The sequence below is a fragment of the Ailuropoda melanoleuca genome, chromosome 13, assembly GCF_002007445.2.
Source record: "Ailuropoda melanoleuca isolate Jingjing chromosome 13, ASM200744v2, whole genome shotgun sequence".
Lineage (NCBI taxonomy): Eukaryota > Metazoa > Chordata > Mammalia > Carnivora > Ursidae > Ailuropoda > Ailuropoda melanoleuca.
Genome location: NC_048230.1, coordinates 67,895,591 through 67,917,651, shown reverse-complemented (window position 1 = coordinate 67,917,651; position 22,061 = coordinate 67,895,591). Strand labels below are relative to the sequence as shown.

At 45.4% G+C, this 22,061-nt stretch overlaps 2 protein-coding genes across 2 annotated transcripts in view; one reads left to right on the top strand and one right to left on the bottom strand.

The window, feature by feature from the left end:
* Nucleotides 1–753: 753 nt before the first annotated feature.
* SCAND1 (SCAN domain containing 1) lies at nt 754–1,686 on the bottom strand. The gene has a single exon (XM_034641516.1). It carries the CDS (start codon nt 1,541–1,543, stop codon nt 1,010–1,012), a length of 534 nt encoding a protein of 177 aa, XP_034497407.1. The 5' UTR covers nt 1,544–1,686; the 3' UTR covers nt 754–1,009.
* Nucleotides 1,687–11,736: 10,050 nt separating this feature from the next.
* CNBD2 (cyclic nucleotide binding domain containing 2) overlaps nt 11,737–22,061 on the top strand; it is a 46,765-nt gene continuing 36,440 nt past the window's right edge. Inside the window, exons 1-4 of the mRNA XM_002916416.4 lie at nt 11,737–11,845; nt 14,598–14,735; nt 17,076–17,129; nt 21,096–21,259. Coding sequence (XP_002916462.1) covers nt 11,795–11,845; nt 14,598–14,735; nt 17,076–17,129; nt 21,096–21,259 — 407 coding nt within the window. The 5' untranslated portion in view covers nt 11,737–11,794. The remainder of the gene's footprint in view (nt 11,846–14,597; nt 14,736–17,075; nt 17,130–21,095; nt 21,260–22,061) is intronic.

The following is a 22,061-nucleotide window of genomic DNA, read 5'->3' as shown; positions in this document are numbered from 1 at the left end:
GCAGGATTATTATATTTCAGTTGTTGAGAGCAGTGAAGATGGGTCTGGCCTTCCTCATATTAAGAGATAGCACCCATTGCAATTAGGACCCTTCTGAGACCAATCCAAATTGCCTGTGGACCCGAATTAGTTCCTTCCTGGGTGGGCAGAAGACTTAAGGAAAAGTAGGTGTTAAGATTTCATAACAGAGCTTCCCTACTACTTGCCAAATTCCTTCTTCTCTTTCTAAACAATTACGCTGATTAAAAAAGTAGAGGTAGTTGGAAAGAATTAAAGTGAGTGTGGCTCTAGCAATGTAATAATCCATTAGTTCATGCCAGTTCTACTTAAATCCTAGGGGCCTAAAATAGACAAGAAAGGTGAGCTCTCTGTAAGGAACTGTACTAAAACACTTCCTAAAGTAGCCCAATGGCTTGGGTCTTTTGGGAAGCCTGTGCCCAAAGGGCAGGTTGGTTGAACAAGTTAATGGCCCAGTTGGTATAGAGGTAGCCAGTTAGGTAAGCACTTACCGAGTAAACTATTTGCCTGCCACAACCACTATCCACTATCTTTTTAGGTGGGAAAGCAAACTCATATTCTAGTGAGAGGTAGGGGCGAATACGGAAACCAGGCTGCTAAAACCCTCTTCACGGAGACTCCAACCAAAGGAATCCCAAGTGGGGTCCTGTGGAGCGAGGAGAAAAATTTCCCAGATGCGGAGGCCCAAGCCTAGCCAACACGTTAATGATCCCACAAAAGCCAATAAATGCCAAGTGAATAGGGAACAAAGGCTTTATTTTCATGGGCTCCCAACTTGGTTTCGCCACCAGCCAAAAAGGAGGTTGGAAGGAGATAGGCTCGGGAAAATAAACCTAGTAAAGGACGAACGAATGGGACACATCAGACGACTGGAGCTGCCAAAAACTCATTTTTCATCAATGCGTAATGGAGAGACAGGCTCAGGCCTCCGGACCCGATCGTGGCCCCAGTCCAGAGAACGCCCGACCCCGGCCGCCCGCAGCTCCACAGCTCAGCCCGTGATGCGCACGTCGGTGCGGCGGCGAAGCCGCCGGGCCGGCGCCGCCTCAGGCAGGATGGCGAGCAGCTGCTCCTGCACCAGCATCTCCACGATCTGCTCCTTCGTGCGGATGTCGGGGCGCAGCCACTGGCGCGAGAGCTCCCGCAGCTGCCGGAACGCCTCCCGCGGGCCTGCGGCGTCCTGGTAGCGGAACTGCCGGAAACGCTGGCGGAAGGTCTCCGGGCCGGGTCGGGATCCGCCAGGGTGTGGAGGGGAGCGCGGAGCGGCTTCGGCAAGCGGGGGGGAGCCCAGGGCTGTGGGAGGCAGCTCGAAGGCCGCGGAGGCTGCCGCAGGAGGCGTAGGAACCGCTTCGGGGACCGCGGCGTTGGGGCTGGAGGGTTCGGGGGAAGGCGGTGGGGCCTCGGGAGTCGACGAGGAGCCCGCAGAGTTACGCTCTGGGCCTGAGCTCAGGCCGGCTCCTTTCTCCTTCTCTGGCGGCAGCGCGAGGCCCCCGGCAGAAGCCAAGCTCGGCTCAGTCGCCGCCATGACTCCAAGCTCCGGACGTCACTCTTTGTCCCGCAGCTGTGGGCTCAGCACTGCGTCTGCGCGGGGACAAGCTGAAAGAGAGAGTCGTTTGGCGCGTAAGGGCCGAGCCCACGAGGCCTTCCGGGAGACGAATGGGGGCGGGCCGACAGTTGCCCGAACTGAACCTCACCGGCAAAGCGCCTGAGGGTGCCGGAAGCGGAAGTCCCCACTAGCTTCTATGATGAGCTCGGCGCCAGAGCGCCTGGAAGCCGAGTTCCGGCTCCCGGAAGCGGCGCCCCCTCGCTTTAGCCGTTTGCATCAAGAGCTGGCTGCGACTGAGCGGGGGAGGCGGACCTATCTAAGCGTGCGCTGGGCTTCTCTTCGTGATGTCGCCTCCCGGCACCAGTTCGAGGAATCGGAGTCGGAGTCAGAATCGGAGTCCGAGGAGGAGGGGGAGGAAGAGGAGGAGAAGTTGGAGGAGGAGCCTGGAGGGGTCTTTACCCACTGTGAGCTCTTCCCGCCGAAGGTGATCTACGTCTCCCGCGGTGCGCGCCTCCTTGCCCCTTACCAGACCCTGACTAGGATGATGGCGAACCCCGGTTTCGCTGGGACTGGCGTCCGGCCGGTGGCGGGAGCGGGGCGGCGAGACGGAGGTCGGCACTAGGGGAGGCTAAGGGAAGTCCTCTTTCCGTCAAAAGAGGAGGGCAGTGGCGCTCGCCTTGGTGCGAGGATGACAAAATGTAACGTGTGAAGATCCCCAACACACATAGTAAGACTCGCCCCTTCCATGACAAAGTATATGCTCAAGAAGTGTGTGCCATTATATTTTGCGTGTCCTTTGAAACCAAGGGACAGGTGCCTCTGTGAGTTCTGCTTTTAAACATTAAGATTAGACTGTAAATAAATGCCTTGCCCCATATAGTGGCCGCTAGTTGCATGGGCTTACTGAGCTCTTGAAATGTGGCTAGTCGGAATTGGAATATGCTGTAATGTAAAAAACTCCCAAGATTTAGTACAAAAAAAGAGTAAAATATCTCAGTATTTTTTATATTGATTACATGTTAGATGGATAGCATTTTGCATATGTTGGGTTAAATAAAGTGTATTATTAAAATTAACCTGTGTCATTTTACTTTTTAAATGTGGCGACTAGACAAATTTAGGTTGTATGTATGGCTTGCATTGTATTTATGTTAAGAAGCCCTGTACTTTGGTTTTGGAATCAGGCTACCTTGGTGGAATCCCCATTTCAGGGTTTATTTGGCTTAGGCCAGACTTGTTGAGAGGATTAAATCAGTAAAGCCCTTTGAAAGAAAGGGCTTTCTTTATGTTTGCTATTGTCTTTATTAGGTAAGTTGCTATCTCTCAGCTGCAGTTTTTTTAATCTGTAAAATGTGGAGGTAATACAACTTACCTCATAGAAGTTATGAGAATTCATCAAGATGATGCAGGTAAAAGCACGTAGCTTTGATAACCCTTCAGTGATAAATTCTGTTTGACAGCTGACTCACAATTACAGGGCAACTAAGACCCAGAGGGAGACAGGGACCCCGTATGAAAGGTTTTGTCTGAGCTCTGTGCAGGAGTGGGTCTGTTTAACAGCAATATACCAGCAGCCCTGATACAAAACTTGCCTCCCCTGCAGGGTGTGTTCTCTTGGATAGATAGAAGTGGATCCTCACAGAACATTTTTCACAGCTTGAAAAACTTGAAAGTCACTGTGATGGGTCTTGAATATTTTTTGTTATTGACACTTAAAATTGGGAGATTTCACATGCAAATCTGGATTTCCAGCTTTTCTTGAAAAAGTAGATGAGCTGACCACATTGGACCCACCCACACTGCTGCCAATTGACAATTAGCTGGAGCTGAGTAGAGTCTCCTTTTAGACAAGATGCTCTGTCCCAGATGGCATCAACCATCTTTAAGTGTATAGTTCAGTGGCATTAAGTACATTCACATTGTCACGTAACTGTCACTACCATCTGGCGCCGGCAAATTTTCATCTTCCCCAACTGAAACTCTGTACCATTAAGTAATAACTTCCCATTCACCCCTCTTCCTAGCCCCCAGCAACCACCATTCTATTTTCTGTCTCTATGAATTTGACTCTTGTAGGAACGTCATATAAATGGAATCCTACAATATTTGTCCTTTTGTGTCTGGCTTGTTTCCAAGTTCCAATGTTTCCAAGTTTCATCAACATTATAGCATGTATCAGACTCTCCTTCCTTTTTAAGGCTAATTTTCCATTTTATATATATATATATATATATATGATATATATATGATATATATATGTATGTATGATATATATATGTATATATCACATTTTTCTTATTCATTTGTCAATGGATTGGGTCTTTCTGCCTTTTGACTATGAACATAATACTGTTGTGAACATTGGTATACAGATACATTTTTGAGTCTCTGCTCTTAATTCCTCCGAGTATATACCCAGAAGTAGAATTGTTGGATCATATGGTAATGCTATGTTTCATTTTTTGAGCAACTGCCATACTGTTTTCCACAGTGGCTCCACCATTTTACATTCCCACCAGCAATGCACTTGGGTTCCAATTTCTCCCCATTCTTGCCAGCAGTTGTTATTTTGCATTATTTTCTCAATGGGAGATGTTAAATAGAAAATTTTAAGGTAAGTTATGAGTAGGCAGGATATTCATATTTTCAACAGATTAGTAATCTTATTTTGTTTATTCTTACCACGCACTACATGCATCATTCCAGGAGGCCAGCTGTGATCATGGTGAAGAGAAAGCAGGTTTAGCTAATGAGGTGGTTTGGATACAAGGGCCCCAGGGTGTTCCTTTTGTGTGTGTGTGTGTGTGTTTAAATCTTTTATTACAAAGTCTCAGAAGCTTGCTCTGGTCTCTCTACTGACTTTATTCATTTCTTTTGGTAACCTATTTTATTAAATGTGTTTGATATTGGGGTAAAGGCCTTTTATCCTTTGATGTCTTGATAACCTGCAGATAACTGGTCTAGAGTGCTTAATCTAGCTGGATTGCATTTGTAATTAACTCAGTTATTATTAATTATTGTTCCTGATAAACCAATGTAAATTCAGAAGCCTGGGTACTTTATAATCCTTTTGTCATTTTCTCCTTTCACTCCTATTCAACTGCAACCCTCCTAGTTTCTAGAATTCAATGAACCTGTTTTTATTGTGGTACTCTACTATAGCTCTGTTGCTTATTGTACTGCATTGATTTTGTTTAATTACTTAAAAATTGATGCATTTAGGGGCGCCTGGCTGGCTCAGTCAGTAGAGCATGTGACACATGACCTTGGGGCCATGAGTTCTGGCCCCACGTTGGGGCTAGAGTTTACTTAAATAAAAAAAAATTTAAAATTGATGCATTCATTTTAACAGGTGAGCTATATATGTCATATATATATGTATATGTGTCTAGTACAAATATATCTATATCTTATATAGATATATGTCAATATATATCTATATAAGACATATATCTATATAAATAGACATATATTCATATATATCTATATCTATATATATATGTGCCTAGTACAAAATTCAGAAGTCCAAAATGAGTAATTGTTATACTTCTCCTTTTTTCATCCTTTTCTATGTAGTTTTAATTATTATTGTTAGTTCCCTTTATATCTTTAAATAGACTTTACATCTTTTTCTTGGTTTATCAGACTTAAATGTGTCTTAAGATTTACAGCTATAGGGGAGCCTGGCTGGCTGAGTCAGCAAAGCATGCAACTTTTGATCTTGGCATTGTAGGTTTGAGCCCCATATTGGGTATAGAGATTACTTAAAAATAATTTTTTTAAAGATTTCATTTATTTATTTGAGAGAGAGTGAGAGAGAGAGAAAGCGCGTGCACGAGTGGGGGAGAGGGGCAGAGGGAAGGGGAGAAGCAGACTCTCCCGCTGAGTGGGGAGCCAGACTTGGGGCTCAATCCCAGGACCCTGGGATCATGACCTGAACCTAAGGCAGATGCTTAACCGACTGAGCCATCCAGGCGCCCCACTTAAAAATAAAATCTTAAAAAAAAAAAAAAAAGATTTATACCTCTAAAAGTTGAAGAAACCCATGTACTTAGCCCACTCTCTCCCTCTATATTTCCATACCTGTTAGTTGTATTATTTCTTCATTCCTTTTTAAGTGTTCATTGATAACTCCCTAACTTGCTTTTTGCAATCCTGACCTCTGTATTCAGCAAGGCTAGCTTCCTTTTTGATGTTTCTGAAATGATCTTCAGTTCTGAGGTGATTTTTTTGTTTAAAAAACTTCTTTCCTGAGCTCTGCCAATACCATCTCCTCCAGTTGCTTCATCATCTCTTTGGACTATTGGATCTTTGCTTTGAACTCTTGTTTTGAAATGTATTAAGGCCTTTGAGTTCTTTGTGGTTCCTGATTATCATCTGTTTCATGTTAATTTTTTTTTTCTGTGAGTGCCTTTCATCTGCCATTTGTTTTTCTTGTTCCCTCTCTCCCTCCCTCCCCCACTTTTCCGTAATATATCGGTCTGGTGCTATTTATTTTTTTAATTATAAATCCCCTTTGAATGAAGTGAGTTCTTTCTGGACCAGCTATTTGTTGGAGGTGCGCATGGAGAAAGGACTAGAGTGGAATTCCAGGCTGGCAGGAAGTCTCTTAGGGTCATCAGCAAAGCTCCTTCTGACAAAGGTTTTGTGTGAGCGAATTGGTTTAGTTCTTTCTTCCTCCTGGCAGATGGAGCTTGGCGACTGCAGGGCTGCAGGAAGGGCAGTCTGCGTGTTTCCCTGGCCAGCCCTCGTGCCCTGCTTCTCCTTGGTGCCAGTGGCACAGGGAAGCTCTCAGAGCCCTGCCCTCCTGATCCCAGCGCTCTACAGAAGGTGCTTTTGGTTCTGCCTTCCAGTGTACCACCTTTTGGGAAGAATTTGGAACTCTGCTAGTTCTCCCTGAGACCTGTAGCCCACAGACCTATAGTTAAAACCAATAGAGAATGCCTTTAACCCTCTGACTTGCCATTTCTACACAGGCCAACAAGACAGCTTCCTACTCTAAGTACCTTCGCTGAGAGCTTTCTCTGGCCACTGGGTTGCTCAGCCCAGAAAAGCTGGCCAGTGAATGCCTCCAGGGGTAGCCCCTAATCAATGGGACAGCTTTGAGGCCTGCTCTGTGCAGCCTTATTAAGGTCCCCACACATTGGAGCCCCAGTTGTCCCCAAGAGTGACCTGTTCATTAATGTGGCCCTCTCAAAAAAAGTTTTTAATTTTTAAAGAAAGTTTGTTTTTTTGTTTTTGTTTTGTTTTGTTTTGTTTGTTTTTTTAAAAGATTTTATTTATTTATTCTACAGAGATAGAGACAGCCAGCTAGAGAGGGAACACAGGCAGGGGGAGTGGGAGAGGAAGAAGCAGGCTCATAGTGGAGGAGCCTGATGTGGGGCTTGATCCCATAACACTGGGATCACGCCCTGAGCCAAAGGCAGACGCTTAACCACTGTGCCACCCAGGCGCCCCTAAAGAAAGTTTATTTAAGTAATCTCTACACCCAATGTGGGGCTCGAACTCACCATCCCAAGATCAAGAGTTGCATGCTTTGCTTTGCTTTGCTTTGCTTTGCTTTTTTTTTTTTTAATTTACTTGACAGAGAAAGAGAGACAGCCAGCGAGAGAGGGCACACAGACAGGGGGAATGGAAGAGGAAGAAGCAGGCCCCCAGCGGAGGAGCCCGATGCGGGGCTCGATCCCAAGACTCCGGGATCACGCCCTGAGCCAAAGGCAGACGCTTAATGACTGAGCCACCCAGGTGCCCCAAGAGTCGCATGCTTTTCTGACTGACCAAGCCAGATGCTCCAAAATGATTTCTTTTTTTCCTTTAAAAAAATTATTTTTTCTTTTATGTGTAAGTAATCTCTACACCCAATGTGGGCCTCAAATCCACAACCCTGAGATCAAGAGTCACATTCTTTACCAACTGAGCCAACCAGGTACCCGGATGATGTCATATTTTTAAAAGATTTATTTATTTATTTGAGAGAGTGAGAGAGCAGGGGGAGGGGAGGAGGAGCAGAGGGAGAGGGAGAGAGAAACCCAAGCAGACTCCACACTGAGTGAGGAGCCAAGGTAGGGCTCGATCCCACAACCCTGAGATCACAACCTGAGCCAAAGCCAAGAGTCAGCCACTTAACTAACTGTGCCCACCATACGGCCCCCAATGATGTTGTTTTTAAATGTATTATTGAAATCTGTTTGCTTATATTTAAGATTTTATTTATTTATTTATTTAAAATATTTTTTAAAATTTATTTGACACAGAGAGAGACAGCCAGCAAGAGAGGGAACACAAGCAGGGGGAGTGGGAGAGGAAGAAGCAGGCTCCCAGCAGAGGAACCTGATGTGGGGCTTGATCCCGGAATGCCGGGATCACGCCCTGAGCCGAAGGCAGACGCTCAACGACTGAGCCACCCAGGCGCCCCATATTTAAGATTTTAAAAACAATATTTATAAGTGAGATGAATCTCTAGCTTTCTCTTTATGACCTGGTACTATTTTCTTTCTTGGTAATGGTGGAGGTGGTGAGAGAGCTCTTTTACAACTTCCTCTATTTCTTCTGTGAAAGTTAATCCATTTAGATGGCTTATATCAGGGTCACTTGGATAAATTATGTTTTCCTAGATAATTGCCCATAAAATCCTAAAACTTAAGTGTTGACAACTAATTCAAAAAAATTTTTTTAAGATATTTTTACTTTTTAAGTAATCTCTACACTCAACATGGGGCTCGAACTCATAACCCCAAGATCAAAAGTAGCATGCTCTACCAGCTAAGCCAGCCACATGCCCCAACTAATTCAAATCTTTTTTTAACATTTTATTTATTTATTTGAGAGAGAGAGAGCACAAGCAGGGAGGAGGGTCAGAGGGAGAGGGAGAAGCTGACTCCCTGCTGAGCAGGGAACCTGATGTGAGGCTTGATTCTAGGACCCTGAGATCATGACCCGAGCCAAAGGCAGATGCTTAACCAACTGAGCCACCCAGGTGCCCCTAATTCAAATTTTAAAAAAAACTGTCAGAACATGCCAGTAGGCTAGATATGGCCTGTGGACCACAATTTTGCAACCGCTGATTATATAGTCAAAGGATTTTAGGCCTGAAAGAGGCTATATAGATCTTATACTGGGAGTGCAAGTAGGTAACATGCCTGGCAGGTAGCATGATTCTGTGAGGTGAGGACTTTGGTGAATTAGAGAGCCCATTCCCCAACTAAAGATAACCAAGTTAAGTTTTAACAGTATTTTAACTGGAACACCATGTGGGTCAAATAAAGCAGACTGCAAACTCAATTTGGTCCATGGGTGGCTGGTTTGTGAACTCTGCCTGCACAGCCTCACTTCCTGCCATGTTTCCTGTGTATCTCTTGTTCCAGCCACATCACGTGCTCTCTGATCAGACCCTGCCCTTTCTTCGTTTATCTTTATAGCTTTATTTTAGTGTGACTTTCTCTTATGGCTGTGGTTTCCATCCCCACTGTATTGTGAACTTATGAGCAGAGACCATATCTTATTCACCTTTTCATGCTTTGCATGTAGTTGGAGCTCTATAAATGTTTGTTGCATAACTCTTATAATTAGCAAAACAATAAGGATCTTATCTTGAAAAGAAATTATTTGGGGCGCCTGGGTGCCTCAGTTGGTTAAGGGTTTGACTCTTGATTTTGGCTCAGGTCATGATTTCAGGGTCCTGGGATCAAGCCCCGAGTTGGGCTCTGTGCTCAGCAGGGAGTCTGCTTAAGATTCTCTCTCTCTCTCTCCCTCTGCCCCTCACCCTGCTCATACTTTCTCTCTCAAATAAATAAATAAATCCTTTTTAAAAAAGGAAAAGAAAAGAAATTATTTGTGGAATTGACTCTAACTCAGTTTTATTTATTTTAATTTTTTAAAAAGATTTTGTTTGTTTATTTATTTATTTATTTATTTGACACAGAGAGCACAAGTAGGCAGAGCGGCAGGCAGAGGGAGAAGGAGAAGCAGGCTACCTGCTAAGCAGGGATCCTGATGCGGGGCTTGATCCCAGGACACTGGGATCCCAGGACCTGAGCTGAAAGCAGCTGCTTAACCTACTGAGCCCCCCCAGGTGCCCCTCTAACTCAGTTTTAAAAGGAGGAAAGTGAGGCCCAGTGTGGTTAAGTAATTTACCTAAGATCACAAGGCAGAGGATCATAGGGGAAGAGAGGAAAAAATGAAACAAGATGAAACCAGAGAGGGAAACAAAACCATAAGAGACTCTTAACCTCAGGAAACAAACTGAGGGTTGCTGGAGTGGAGGGGGGTGGGAGGGATGGGGTGGAAGTGTGATGAACACTGGGAAGGGTGTATTGTGGTGAGTGCTGTGTATTGTGTAAGACTGATGAATCACAGACCTGTACCCCTGAAACAAATAATACATTATATGTTAATTTAAAAAATCACTTAAGATTAGGACCAACACCCTTTCTGACATTCTACTCTACAACAGTTCAGTTATAAGATTAGAAACTGGGACAGAAATGACACTTCCTTAATTTCTTTTTTGTTTTTTCAAGATTTTATTTATTTATTTGAGAGAGAGCAAGCACGAGCAGGGGGAGGAGCAGAGGGAGAGGGAAAAGCAGACTCCTTACTGAGCGGGAGCCCGACACAGGACTCGATCCCAGGACCCTGGGATCATGACCTGGGCTGAAGGCAGGTGCATAACTGACTGAGCTACCCAGGCACTCAACACTTCCTTAATTTCTAGAACTGACTTTATTGTCTGACTCTGAGTCCCCACTCTGCCTCCTAATAGACAATTTAGATGTCGTCAGGTAAATTGAGATCCAATCTAGTAATTTTAAGGGGATGTAATTTCAGGCTGATTGATTCATCTTAGGCTAGTTCAGAGTTCTCCAAACTTCCTGCCTCTTTCTCCCCAACACTGATCCAATTCCTAGGGAAGTTATACAACCACCGCTGGCAAGAGGTGAGGTGGGAGTATCTATTTTCAGTGTCTCATCAGGATCTTGGCCCTACTTACTGGCATCCTCTGATGCCCTTGTTAGTCTGGGTCCTTTTCATGTCACGTGCATCTCAGGCAGCTCAGAGGACCGATCAGATACCTCCCTGTCCATAGCCACCTTCCACTATCTTTCTTGCCTTCCCCGTCCCCAGTAGTTTGTTTCAGAAACCCCCTAAACTTTATTTCCTTAAGACCAAGTCTGTGGTAGAGGAGGCAAAAACTCCACACTGCTTCTTTCTCTTTTTCTCTGAAACTTTCTCTTATTCTGTATCTCCCTGAGTTCTTTGCATCTTTTCTCTAGGCAAGGGAGGAAGAAAACCCAATTCTATCTCTTCTCATCTCTGTAAATGGTTAGTGTCTCACTCTAGGAGTGGTGGCTTTTGAATTTAGTAATGCCAAGCTTGGGTCTTCCCTGCTGTCAGGCTCTCTTCACTGTGTTCCGTGTCCTTCCATTTGGCTGTCAGTTGGGAGAGGGGTGGCAGATAGGCCTAGCTGGATAGGAATATCAAATCAGGCAATACTTAAAGTCATAGTTTTTTATTGAAGATTCTCATACAAGAGCAAATCGTGATCATCAACTGCCATGTTTAGTCAACAGCAATACTTTAGATTCCATAGTCTTCTCTACTTTTGGAAGGACTTCAGGGTCACTGAGTTCTAGTCACCGAGTTCCTTTCAACATTTGGCACCCCATTTAGCTGAGTACTTCTGGCTTTCCGAGTGTTCCTGATTTGCTGATTTAACAAGATTTATAGGACAGCGTCATGCACTCACACTTCAGGGTCTCCAAGTTCTAAGCCTTGGAGATCCCCCTAGGCTGAGGTGTTGGGTGCTCCTGCCCCCAGCCCAGAAGCCTCCTACTTTAAGATGCCCCATGACTGGCAATCAGTTAGCTACATGAAACTTCATTCTTATGCATGGGGTGGGTGTGAGACCCTCACCTTGTGGTAGTTGTGAGGATTAACTATGATAATGCCTATGAGGGCTCAATAAATGTTAGACTCCCAGATTCCAATTCCTTCCCACTGCCTTCTCTTCCAGAATCCACCATTGTGATATAAGGAGATTCTGAGAATGAGATTTTCTCAGAACAAGGCTTCCAGAAGCCATTGGTAGGGTATGACGAGTGGAGAGGAACTCCTACCTTGCCACTGAGGGAAACAATTTGTTTCTAATATAAGTGGATTCTTTGGGAAGGATTTGTGGTCCTACCCTTGAAAGGCAAAGGGGCTAGCTGTGCCATTTGCAGATCAGGAACCATGAGGAGGTACATGGTGTCTTATTCGTGGCAGATCCTGAAGAAGGAACTGGTGAGGAGTGTCCAGGGTCCTGGGAGGGAAGAGTGGTATTTTGAGGAAGGGAGAGGCAGGTGTAAGAGGGGGCCTACACTATATCTTTTGGAGTCACAACATGGCACAAAGGTTAGAGTTCCAGGTGAGGCTTCAGAAAGACTGAATTCTGACTCCTTCCCTGTAGACTGCTATCCCCTTGACACTGGTCATGGCACAGGCTACAGTCTGAGCCCCTAAGAACTGTTCTGTACCCACCCTTCCTGCTGTTAGGAGATCCAGAGAGAATAAGGCCTGGCAGCAGGGTAGAGTGGTAGGTTGAACCTACGCATCCTGGAGCCAGACTGCCTGGGTTCAAATCCCTATCACCTGTTAGTCATATGACTAATAGTAGTATTAGGCAATTCACTTGATTTGCTGTGCCTGTTTTCCCCTCTGTGAAGGGTGATGATAGTATTAGTATCTATTGCATTGATTTATTGTTGAGAATGAAATGAGTAGATACATATAAAGGGCTTAGAATAGTACCTGATGGAAAATTGGTATTTGATTAGTATTAATTTTATTAATAAAGCCTTTCCCCATATTTCCTTCAGATATACATGTTTTTAAAGAAAATATTATAGGTACTGGTGAAGCTCCTCATCATCCCGTCCCTTCCCCCGCACTGGGGACCACTTTCCTGAGGTTGATGTGTGCTCTTCCTATCTAGATTTAAAAATTTTATTACATACGTACTTATAAGCAACATAGCATGTAACACATTTTTAAAAATGGTGTCCTTTTCAACCTTTTTTCCACTCAAAATCGGGTGAGCTTTACCCACACTGACATACACAGCTCTAGGGCTATGTTCAGTCCTGGGACTGCACAGTAATGCGTTGATACATTCCCCTACTGACGGACACTTCAGTTGTTTTCAGCTTTTCCCATGGGAAATGTCTCCCATTCCCCGAATCCAATAAGTGTAAAATGGTATCTTCTTGTCGCTTTAATTTACATTTCCTTTATCTCTAGTGATGTTCAGAATCTTTTCATTATTTATAGGTGATTTGGGTTTTCCCTTTGAATTACCAATTCATATCCTTTGTTCATTTTTTCTTTTGGGTTATTTGTATTTTTCCTTTGATTTGTAGAATTTTTAAAGTAGAAAAAAGCAGTTTCGGATGTAGTTTTTTGTAATAGTTATTCTTTGTAATTTTGGGTAGGAATCCTTGGTTGATTCTGTGCGTGGCAAATGTATTCTTCCAATCTTCAGTTTGATCTTTCTTTCTTTCTTTCTTTCTTTCTTTCTTTCTTTCTTTCTTTCTTTCTCCTGATTAACAGAAGTTAATAAACAAAAGTTTTTAGTTTTTACATTTGTTTTGTTATGGAAATTTTCAAATGTAGAAGTTGAAATATAATGATCACTTCTTAGATCTAACAGTCAGCATTTTGCCACATTGGCTTTACATATTTGTGTGTGTGCTAGTTGAATCCTTTGAGAGTAAGTGCATTTTTTCCCCAAAGATTTTATTTATTTGAGAGAGAGAGAGCATGAGAGCACAAGCGGGGGGAGAGGGAGAAGCCAGCTCCCTGCTCGGCAAGGAACCCAATGTGGGGCTCGATCCCAGGACCCCGGGATCATGACCTAAGCCGAAGGCAGATGCTTAACCAACTGAGCCTCCCAGGCGCCCTTAAGTTGCATTTTTTTAATGACACTTCTTAAAAATAAGGACGTAATTACAACATCACCATAATATTAAGAAAATTAACACTAATATCCCTAATATCGTCTAATCTCCAGGCATATTCAACTTCCTTATTTGTCCCTAAATAATGGTTTTTACAGCTTGTTATTATGAATCAGGATCCAAAGCTTCATACTTTGCATTTATTTGTATGTCTCTTGAGAAACTGGGTTAGTTGACTTGTAGATTGTTTCACATTCTGGATTTGTCTCTTTGGTGTTGAACTTGTTTCCCTATCCCCTGTATTTACTTGGCAGACAGGAGGTGACTGCCCTTACTGCCAAATTCATACTGGGATAGAGAGTCTGATTTGTTCTCAGTTCCAATTCCAAATTCCCAGGCTCAAAGGTTTCCTGGGATCAGATGGCCTGGCTTGGATGGAGTGGTTATATTGGTTTCCAGTTATTGCTACTGTAACATATCGCACAATTTCGTGGCTTAAAACAAATGATATTATCTTATGTGGGCTAGAAGTCTGGCACGGGTCTCCCTGGGCAAAAATCCAGGCGTCAGCAGGGCTACAGTCCTTTCTTGAGGGTCTAAGGAAGAATCCCATTTCCTGGACTTCTTTAGCTTCTAGAGACTACTCACATCCCTTGACTCATGGCCCCCATCTTCTGTCTTCAAAAGCAGCAATGTTGCATCTGCTTGACTGTCCTTCCCTCAGATCCATTGGATTCCAAAATCAAGGCTCTTTGCATCACCCCTTGCTGCCTGCTTTCACTTGTGCTCTTTTCTGGACCGAAGAGAAGGACTTGCTAATTAGCTAGAGCTGTGCTGGAGAATGTTTTACCAACCAGCTCCCGGCGAGGGAGGTTTGTAGTAGTTGCCAGTTTCTGTGGCATAAATACTGCAGCTGTGGCCGTTTGCAGGCTACCAACGCGATTGCAACAGGCTTGAAGACTTTCTGAAAATGTAACCATGGCTCCAAAACACCCCTGCATTTAATCCTATCCCGTTTTGCCTTGTCAGTGCCATCTAGCCGGCTGGTGGCTGTTGAAAACAGATGGCTTCTACTGATCTAATTTGTTTTGTTTCCACAGGGGCTGTACCAGCTCACCATGGATATCATTGTGATGATCCGAGTGTGTAAAATATTCCGCCAGGGCCTCAGGGGATTCCGGGAATATCAGATCATCGAGACTGCTCACAGAAAGCATCCTCTCTTTTCCTTCTGGGATGTAAGCAGCTGGCCTCAGCAGAATCGTGAGGGTTTAAGGGGGTCCAGGAAATAGCACCTCACTTCTCAGGCCATATTCTGAGCCAACAGAGAGAAGACAAAGGGTAAACCAGATGGGAGACCCAACTGTCACTTTTGTCAATGATGAGACTTTTATTGGAGAAGGTGGTTTGCATCATTAAGCGAGAGGATGACCTAAGACTAAACCCCAGAATTAGATAGCCTTACGTCCCTGGTGACGGGCAGTGCTGTACCAAGGCAGGCCTCCACTGCGGGAGCAGGGCCTCCTGCCCTAAACTGACAGGAGAGGAGGGCAGAGCAGACTGTAGGCTCAGAGGGATGGAGAAGGAATGATCTCACCCAGTTCTTCCTTCCAAATTCACCGAGGAGTTTAAGTTGCTCCTTCTCAATGTGGAAGGAGAAGAGCTAGTAGTGTTCTGCCAGTACAACTCCCTCCATGTGGAAAGAAACACCAGGAGTAGGGGAGAAGCCATCTCCATTCCAACAGGGATCAAAAGAGCCAGAGAAATCTAGAAGTCTCATTCGAGTCAGGGTTTTCTGAATGTTCTTTCCAGTCCCCTCCATTTAAATAAAGGAGCACATGCAGGGCCCTGCTCACTTTGGAGACCATGCTTTCTAGATTTTCTAGAAGGTCCCCGTTTCAAATATTTTATCCTAGTGGTAGATCATGCACCCTTTTCAGCTCAGAAAAGTTGATCACCATTCTGTTAACCTGTTCTGGATCCCCAAAGGTGTCTTCATTACTATTCAGGGCCCCAAAGTTTCTCTCAATCTCTGGACAAACTCTGCCCATTTTCCTGTTGTGCCAAGTGACTAGATTCAGCCCTGCCTCCCGACTACACCCAGGGATTCATTCCAAGAAATTGTCCCAAATGGTTTCTGAAGGAGAGGGGTATGGGCAGTGCTGATGGGTAAAAGAAAGGCAGGTCTCTAAGGGGCTGGCAGGTGTAACTGTGTGTGTGTGGCTGAGTTTAAGACGTAGCAGGGAGTAGGGGCCTGTGGGTCTGCAGAAAAGAAGAGCATGTCCTGTCTGAACATATTCATGTATTTTAAGGACATTATGCTGGCCAAACCAAATGAATCTACAGCCAGATTCTGCCCTGTGGTTGGACCATGAGTTGGGAAGGGGTGGAGTGGAAGAATTGGAACCCGAGAGACTGAGGTTCACTGTCAGGAAGGACATTCTGACTCAGGGTGTCATCATGCAGTGGTAAAGCAATGGTCCCTGGGAACCAGGAGTCTTTGGTTCCCAGAAGATGTGGGTCGGTGCCTGGGCACTTGGAAGCTGAAGACCCAAATCAACCTTGTCCTCAGGGTAGTGTGAGGCTAAAACTTAATGACACTGCATGGGCAGAGTGGACTTGAGCAGAGCAGAAGCCCCTTAAGGGCAGCCTAAGGGGGTCCTGTGGCTACTGGGCAGAGAGCTAGGGCTGGAGTGTGGGGTTGGGTAAAGAGAGCCGTGACCAGTTTTCGTTAGAGCTCGTGAATCCAGATCTTTCTGAGCACCACTGCTTTCTTTCACTGGGCTTCTTGAGAAGCACCGTGCAGGTACACAAGCTATGAATGGGGCTCTGCGGTGGGGAGGACCTGAGGTGTGCCTAGAGAGAAGGGTGGGGGTGGTTTGGTTTGGCCCAGGTGGTGGTCAGGGCCTTGTTTGTCCCTTTTCTTCCCCCTGCCTTCTCCCACATATCTTCCCCCTCTCTCTGCCTTTTCCCCCACTCTTTCCACATCCTCCCTGCGTCTGTTAGGAGATAGAGTTGGATTAGTTCATCCCTAAGACCTCTTACACTTCCTTCTTCTGGCCATATTCTAGGAGAGGACTGATTACTCAGTGTCATCGCTGGGCAGTTTCCTTCACCTGCTTCGGGTCCAAAAGGGGGCTCAGTAATACCTGCTTTGTCCTGAGGGTGAAATGGAGTAAGGAAGGAAGATGAGCGAGCCTGGCTCCTCATAGGCACTTAGCGAAGGCTGGCTTCATCGATGCCCCCATTTTGTCCCTTTTTGTCCCTCTCCACTTTCCCACTTGTTTGCTTCTTTCTCCTCTTCCTTTTTACTCTCCATCTTTCCTCTCTTTATCCTCACCCCTCCGCATCTCTCTCTGTCTCAACAGTGACACGTCAATGCTGGGCCCGAGTCTGGGGCTGAGTTGGGGCTTTTGAGCAGAGGCTGACATGAGAGGGCCAGCGGGTAGGAGGATTCCTGTGGCTTCCTGCCTACCACGGAGATGGGGACTGGGGATGCAGGAGGGTTTCAGTGCAAAATTCTAGGAGCAGTCTTGCTGATTCTCTTTCTTCTCTCCCATTCCTTTTTTTCCCTGCAGAAAAGGAAGCAAGGCCGAATCACATTTGATACCATGGACTTCGTTGCAGAGGAGGTATGTGTAACTCTAACTTTGCTGCTGGGAATTTTCTTTCTGCCTCATGGCCTGGAAGAGGCACTGAACTGGGTATCAGAACAGCTGGGTCCAGTCCGGGTTCTGGCACCAAACCACTGTATCATCCTGAACTAACCACTTAGTTTCCTCATCTATGACATAGCCCATCTCAGTGATCCCAAGATTCCAGTCCTGACACTCTGAGGCTGTGAGCCCCCTTGAGCCCACTGTCGCCTTAGAGCAGAGCAGAACCAGCAGAGAGAGCTCCTGTACTTGGACCCTTGGACAAGGGAGAAAAATGCAAAGTAGAGGCTGTGAGAGCTCTAGACACAGGAGAAATAATCAGGGTGGTGGGAAAAACCCTGGCCTGTGTGTGAATTCTGGTTCTGCCTCAAGCCTTCTGAGAGACACTGGGCACACCTATCCCCCACGTGGCTGTCAGACGGCCATTCGGGCGAGGGAATGCTTCATATCTGGGTGAGGCTGTGGACTGTGTGACTTGTTCTCTGAATTTCAAGAATTGTTGTTATTTTCCCAGCTTCTTCCCACCAGATCTTGGATACTAAATTAAAATTTAATTTAAATTTTAAAGGGGCCTACCTCTTTATAGGAAAGATTTGAAGCTCTTACCAGCTCGAGGCTTAGATCTATGTCTGGTTGTGGGGGTTCTCGGTGGTGTAACATCACCACCTGCCATTAAGGAGCTGAGTAGGAGTTAAGGTGAGGAAAGTTACCTGGGAAGTTAAGTAACAGAGTCAGTTCTGTAGGAATCCAGAGAAGGGGGTCTCTAAGGGTTGGAGGTGGTGAGAGAGATTTCCTCAAAGAATTAGGGCCCCTAGTGGGCCCAGAGAATCGGTTTTGTTCATAGAAACCAGAGTCATCTGGGTTTTGTCATAAATGGACCCTGTGATAGAAACCCCAATGGGGGGGCGCCTGGGTGGCACAGCAGTTAAGCGTCTGCCTTCGGCTCAGGGCGTGATCCCGGCGTTATGGGATTGAGCCCCACATCAGGCTCCTCCACTATGAGCCTGCTTCTTCCTCTCCCACTCCCCCTGCTTGTGTTCCCTCTCTTGCTGGCTGTCTCTATCTCTGTCGAATAAATAAATAAAATCTTTTTAAAAAAAAGAAAAAAAGAAATCCCAATGGGTTATTGATAGCAAGAGAGGGTTAGGAAGGAGGAAGATTGGATTCAGACCTTAAAAATGGCCAACACAGGGCACCTATGGCTCAATTGGTTGAACATCTGACTTGATCTCAGTTCAGGTCTTGATCTCAGGGTCATGGGTTTGACCCCCATGTTGGGCTTCATGCTGCGCGCGGAGCCTACTTCATAAAAAAAAAATAAAATAAAATAAAAAATAAAGTCAATGCTTCCATAGTCCTGGCTGGGAGCTGGGCCCATAAGCCCCTTGTATGTATTAGCTTTGCTATTTATGCATTCAGATTCTGCTGCTCTCAGATAGGGAAACTGAAGCTCAGGGAGAAGTGACTTGTCCCAGGACACACATAGGAAGGAACAGGCCAAGGTTCAAACCCCAGTACCTGGCACCAGAGCCTGTCCATTAAAAAAAATTTTTTTAAGGTTTTATTTATCTGTTAGAGAGAAAGAGAGAGAGAGAGGGAGAGAGAGNTCTTGCTGGCTGTCTCTATCTCTGTCGAATAAATAAATAAAATCTTTTTAAAAAAAAGAAAAAAAGAAATCCCAATGGGTTATTGATAGCAAGAGAGGGTTAGGAAGGAGGAAGATTGGATTCAGACCTTAAAAATGGCCAACACAGGGCACCTATGGCTCAATTGGTTGAACATCTGACTTGATCTCAGTTCAGGTCTTGATCTCAGGGTCATGGGTTTGACCCCCATGTTGGGCTTCATGCTGCGCGCGGAGCCTACTTCATAAAAAAAAAATAAAATAAAATAAAAAATAAAGTCAATGCTTCCATAGTCCTGGCTGGGAGCTGGGCCCATAAGCCCCTTGTATGTATTAGCTTTGCTATTTATGCATTCAGATTCTGCTGCTCTCAGATAGGGAAACTGAAGCTCAGGGAGAAGTGACTTGTCCCAGGACACACATAGGAAGGAACAGGCCAAGGTTCAAACCCCAGTACCTGGCACCAGAGCCTGTCCATTAAAAAAAATTTTTTTAAGGTTTTATTTATCTGTTAGAGAGAAAGAGAGAGAGAGAGGGAGAGAGAGAAAGCACAATTGATGGGGAGGGGCAGAGGGAGAAGCAGACTCCCTGCTGGGCAGGGAGCCCGACTTGGGGCTCCATCCCAGGACCCCAGGATCATGACCTGAGCTGAAGGCAGACGCTTAACTGACCGAGCCGCTAGGCGCCCAGAACCTGCGCATTATTAATCACCGAGCAGCACTGCCCTTCTGAGTGAGCACGCAAGGCTTCAGACCTGCTGTCCGGAATTTCTCATCATGTCCCACTTTTTTTTTTTTGGTTCTGTGACAACTACTCTTATGTAAAATTAGCTGGTATTCATTGATTCTTTCCATAAATTTTTATTTTGTTGAGTGCCCATTACATGTGAGATGTTATTCTAGAGTGGGGTGAATAAGATAGATGAAGCCACTAGGTGTTTATATTGGGGCTTATAGTCTAGAACACCTTTGTCCAATAGAACTTTCTGAGATAATGTAAATGTTCAATTGTCTGTGTTGTCCAATATAGTAGCCAACAGACACATGTTGCACTTGTGGCTAGGTGTGACTGAGGAACTTATTATTTTTTTTAAAGATTTTATTTATTTATTTGACAGAGAGAGAGAGAGCACAAGCAAGGGGAGTGGCAGGCAGAGGGAGAAGCAGGTTCCCCGCTGAGCAGGTGGCCTGATGTGGGGCTCGATCCCAGGACCCTGGGATCACAACCTGAGCTGAAGGCAGACGCTTAACCAACTGAGCCACCCAGCCATCCCAGAACTTATTTTTCATCTAATTTAATTTAAATTTCAATAGCTACATGGGGCTAATGGCTGCCATATTGGATAGTGCAGTTGTAGAGTGAGTGTCTGTGTGTGTGTGTGTGTGTGTGTGTGTGTGTAGAATGGCGAAATGATAGATAATATACACATTAACAAAAAAGAGGGGGCGCCTGCGTGGTTCAGTCAGTTAAGCATCTGCCTTTGGCTCAGGTCATGATCTCAGGGTCCTGGGATCAAGTCCCATGTGGGGCTCCCTGCTCAGGAGGGAGTCTGCTTCTCCCTCTCCCTCTGCCCCCCTCACTCGTGTATGTGTTCTCTCTCCCTCTCTCTCTCAAATAAATAAGTGAAATCTTAAAAAAGAAAGAATAAGGTCATTTCAGAGAGTATGAATTACTTTGGGAAAAATGATTCAGAGACTATAGACTGCTGGGAAGGGGGCTTACTATTTTAGGTCAAATGATCCAGTAGGGACTCCCTGAGGATGTGGTAACATAAGAACTGAATGAAGAGGAGGAAGCAGCCATAACCATGTGAAAACCCAGGGGAAGAACATTCCAGGCAGAGGAAATAGCTCAAGCAAAGTCTGCAGGACAGAAGTGAGCTTGGCTCCTGCAAGGGATGGGTAGAAGGCTAGAGACTGGAGAATGAAGGAGGGAGGTAGGAGGTGAGGTTGTGGGGGGTAGGGAGGAAGGGAGTCAGACCATGTGGGGCCCATAAGGGGGTGGTCAGTGAACAGCAAAGGCAGTATGGTCAGGAGTTGGGGACAAGGGTCTTGGTACATAGCAGATCTAGGTTATCACCCTGAGTGTCTTTATTTGTCAAATGGGAATCGTAATTGTGCTTCACTTCTCGGGCTGGGCAAAGATGCAGTGAGATGGTGTGTGTAAGATGTGTATCCCGATGCCAGGCACACAGTAACCACTCAGTACATGTCAGCCATTGTTGTACGGAAAGTATAAGAACAGGAGTGGGGAGTCGCACACTGGCCCCTGGGGGAGACTGCTAGGTCTTGTGTGTCACTCTGGTCCTCTCTCCCCAGGGTCACTTCCCTCCAAAAGCCATGCAGATTGCACAGAAGCTGCCTTCCTGGAGGACAGAGCCCGAGATCCAGGCCCTCTGTAACCTCCTGCAAGTCCTGGACAGCTACCGCAACTACTCAGAGCCCCTGCAGCTGCTCCTGGCCAAAGTCATGCGATTTGAACGGTCAGTGAGGGGCACACCCCTTGGCACCTGGGCTGGGACAGGCTGGGCAGGAGGAGCCTACCTGACGAGGCCGTGGCGGGTCTGCTGATGTCTCCGTGGTGCATCAGCCGTGAAAAGCTATCTGTCAGTTCACTCAAGTGTTCGTTGTTATGCTTGTAGCACGCTTGATCTCCTTCATTTATTGCTAGTCTACCCAGGATTAAGGAGCCACCGGATCTTGAGAGGCTCTGGTAGGAACCTCAGAAAGATCTGGTCCAGTTCCCTCCTCTTTGAGATGAGGAAGCAGAGGCTCAGAGGGTAAGAATGACTCAGACTCTTTCACCCAAGTAATGGGGGGTAGAGCTGAGACTCAAATCCGAGCCCTAAAAGCCACAGTGGGTCACAGGTGATTGTGCTATGTCCAGATAGGAGCTAGGGCAAGGGTCTGTGCACTTGGAGAAGAAAAAATTTATATCTGTTTTCGTTAACCTCTAACTAAAATTTATCATTTCCTTTAACCGCGGATGTAGGTAATGAACCACTATAGTATTAGCTATTCCTGTGACTTTTTCACCAAAAGAAATCAGCAAGATTACACATTCATATTGTTGCAGGTTTCTCAAAAATAATTTATATTCATCACATCTTTGAAATTATGGTAGCTATTAGATCTGCTGCTAGATCTTGTTATTCAGTGCCTTGATAAAGACGCACATATGTTGCTAGACCACAATTGGGGTTTGTTTGTTTTTTAAAGACTTATTTATTTATTTTAGAGAGAGAGAGAGTGCACGCAAGTGCATGTGCATGAGCGTGAGGGGGC

Bases quoted from the DNA above. Each gene is read 5' to 3' on its own strand.
- SCAND1 (XM_034641516.1), bottom strand. From the start codon at position 1,543: ATGGCGGCGACTGAGCCGAGCTTGGCTTCTGCCGGGGGCCTCGCGCTG.